At 48.4% G+C, this 2,158-nt stretch overlaps 1 protein-coding gene across 2 annotated transcripts; it reads right to left on the bottom strand.

Annotated features, from left to right (window-relative positions):
* Positions 1-338: 338 nt before the first annotated feature.
* Positions 339-1,487, bottom strand: PV07_12841. Of its 2 annotated transcripts, XM_016400410.1 has the most exons (3): positions 1,243-1,487; positions 796-1,195; positions 339-717 (listed from the first exon to the last, which is right to left on the bottom strand). In XM_016400410.1, the coding sequence occupies exons 1-3, from the start codon at positions 1,417-1,419 to the stop codon at positions 635-637; spliced, it is 660 nt and encodes a 219-aa protein (XP_016241943.1). In that variant the 5' UTR covers positions 1,420-1,487; the 3' UTR covers positions 339-634. The 2 variants fall into 2 exon arrangements, with proteins under 2 accessions (XP_016241943.1, XP_016241944.1); XM_016400411.1 differs by having other exon boundaries at positions 339-1,195.
* Between the last annotated feature and the right edge of the window lie 671 nt (positions 1,488-2,158).

The raw sequence follows: 2,158 nt of genomic DNA, 5'->3' as shown, positions 1-2,158 counted from the left end.
ATGTCGCAAGACCTCCTGGCACTAGGCGCAATCAGGTAACGCCTGAAGCGCGTGTAAAACGGCAACTGTTTCAGGCGCAACACCTCCCTCCATCATCAAACAGAAAGGCAGGAGTGGCGTACTGGGGGAGACTTACTTTGAAACACCATGCCAATGTCAAGCGCGAGGGGACTACCTAAACTACGGGCCAATGTAACAATAAAGAATTCTTGCGGCACTATCGGCTAGAAGTGACGACTTTCCACTCACACAATCGGCTCTAAACAGGAACAAGAGATGAAAGAGGCAGACTCACGAGAAGTCTGCACGCGATGGAACCCAGAATCAAGCACGATATTGGCAAACAAAGCACGTGTTCTGTCATCGTCGCTTTAACGACTATATCGAAATAGCGTGACCCAAAAGAGATCTGAGTTAAGCTCTTCGTTTGAAGCTGTGGAGTCGTGACCGCGACCATAAGTCAATCGCTACATTCGATCGCTTTCCACAGCCAAGGAGATTTTTGACCCGTGAAGGCTCCCCGAAGGGCGTCGCTTGATACTTTGTTCGAAGCTGCTCGATAGGAAATTGACCACAATCAGTTTTGGCAAAGCCGAGATCGCAAAATCGACCAGATTTCCAGACTTTTCATTGGTCATTGAATGTTGCCGGCCAAAGACTGAGTATTTAGGCGTCCTTTCTCTGTCAACCCCTTGACAATAGCAGCATACCACTTGACTATATTGTGTAAACCGTCGATGACTCTATTAGATTCTTATGTCGCAGCCAGGGATACCTCCACAGTATTGAGCTCACCTTCTGTCAATACAAGGCTGCTGCTATCGAAGTTTTCAAAGTACCGCTTTAGATTCATCAACCATGCCACTAGATGGGAACAATGGATTGCTTGAGAACTCCAACTTTGAAGTTCGATAGCCATATGTGGAAACGACGAGAAACCGATTGGATTCCACCAGCTCTTCTCTTCTCTAGTTACGAGGAAAAACTTCATTTGCCACAGCGAGCTAGACCGCAAAATTTCGACATGGTGTGCGGCCGGACCCTTCTTCTGTAGCGTCATAATCTCGTCTGATGTGCCGATCGCGATCCAATAATGATTTGGATCTATCTGGGTATCGCGCCCAATCTTACTCACGATCGGCTGGCGGAAAAAATTGTAGTCTTCAGGAAGTTCGTCAACAACAGCAATTCTGGTCTGTACTTGTAAGTTACCATAGCCAGTCAACCGAATGAAGTACTCACATTGACAGCCATTCTAGCAAGCTTAATAATCACTCGAGCGCCCAGAAAGATTCGTAAGTCGCTGTCATTAAGATATTCGCGGAGAGCCTGCAAGTGTTGCGGGTTTGGATGACTCGGCGAACTCTCCTCTGCCAAGGCATCGTTTGTTGGCCATGCCCCTGGAATAGTGGCAGACATGCTAGCCAACTCAATCAGAACAGATTGTGAGGTGAGAAATAGCGACGACTACAGGTGATGAACGCAACCTGCTTCGTTGCAGGCTCAGGATTGCGCGATTTCGCACAGCCTTACCTCCTAGGCGCAGCACAAGGCAACCGCCCATGCAGACCCACGGGTGACGCAGCACGAAAGCGCCACAAAACTTGGCGCCTCGGCGATTAGCCGCTGCTTGACCGGGTCAAAGCCTCAGCCACGAAAATGAAGTGGTGGCCTAAGGTCTTGTGAAAAATATACACATCTTGAAATTGCGCTTTAGTAGGAGAGATATGGTGCTTCCCCCCTGCTTCAAACAGCATTTGTGCCTGGTGAGGCAACCCCTCACGGGTTGCGCACATTCTTCTTTCCAGAGCCATGCCTGGCCTTCCGGTCGAATTTTATGTCTTTTCAAGACGATCTTCAGACAAATCGACCCGCCATCGCTATGTCTACCTCAAGCAACATGCGACGCTCTAGTGATTGAATGCCTCAAGAATGTCTAAAATGTGTGGAAGGACTAGCCGAGAAGCTCAGTTGTGCGCGAACAATATTTCCACATCAACCCTGGATATACATGACTTCGTTATGCAATGCAGATATGATAGATGGGATCTTGTTGACCTAGCAGGATCGTGAATAGGTCATGGATTGGTCTGTCTACCTGTGCCTGCCCTCAGGCTAGGTCTGAACGTCTATATACAAAATGCTAGGTGCCAGGAAG

This window comes from Cladophialophora immunda (genome assembly GCF_000835495.1).
Source record: "Cladophialophora immunda strain CBS 83496 unplaced genomic scaffold supercont1.200, whole genome shotgun sequence".
NCBI lineage: Eukaryota > Fungi > Ascomycota > Eurotiomycetes > Chaetothyriales > Herpotrichiellaceae > Cladophialophora > Cladophialophora immunda.
The sequence above is the reverse complement of the archived record's forward strand: the minus strand, read 5'-3'. Positions and strand labels throughout refer to the sequence as shown.

Excerpts from the sequence above, each read along its gene's own strand:
- PV07_12841 (XM_016400410.1), bottom strand. The coding sequence starts at position 1,419 with ATGTCTGCCACTATTCCAGGGGCATGGCCAACAAACGATGCCTTGGCA. Across the intron at positions 1,196-1,242 it reads TTGCTAGAATGGCTGTCAAT|ACCAGAATTGCTGTTGTTGA; the intron begins GTGAGTACTTCA and ends TTACAAGTACAG. Across the intron at positions 718-795 it reads CAGCCTTGTATTGACAGAAG|TCAAGTGGTATGCTGCTATT; the intron begins GTGAGCTCAATA and ends TACACAATATAG.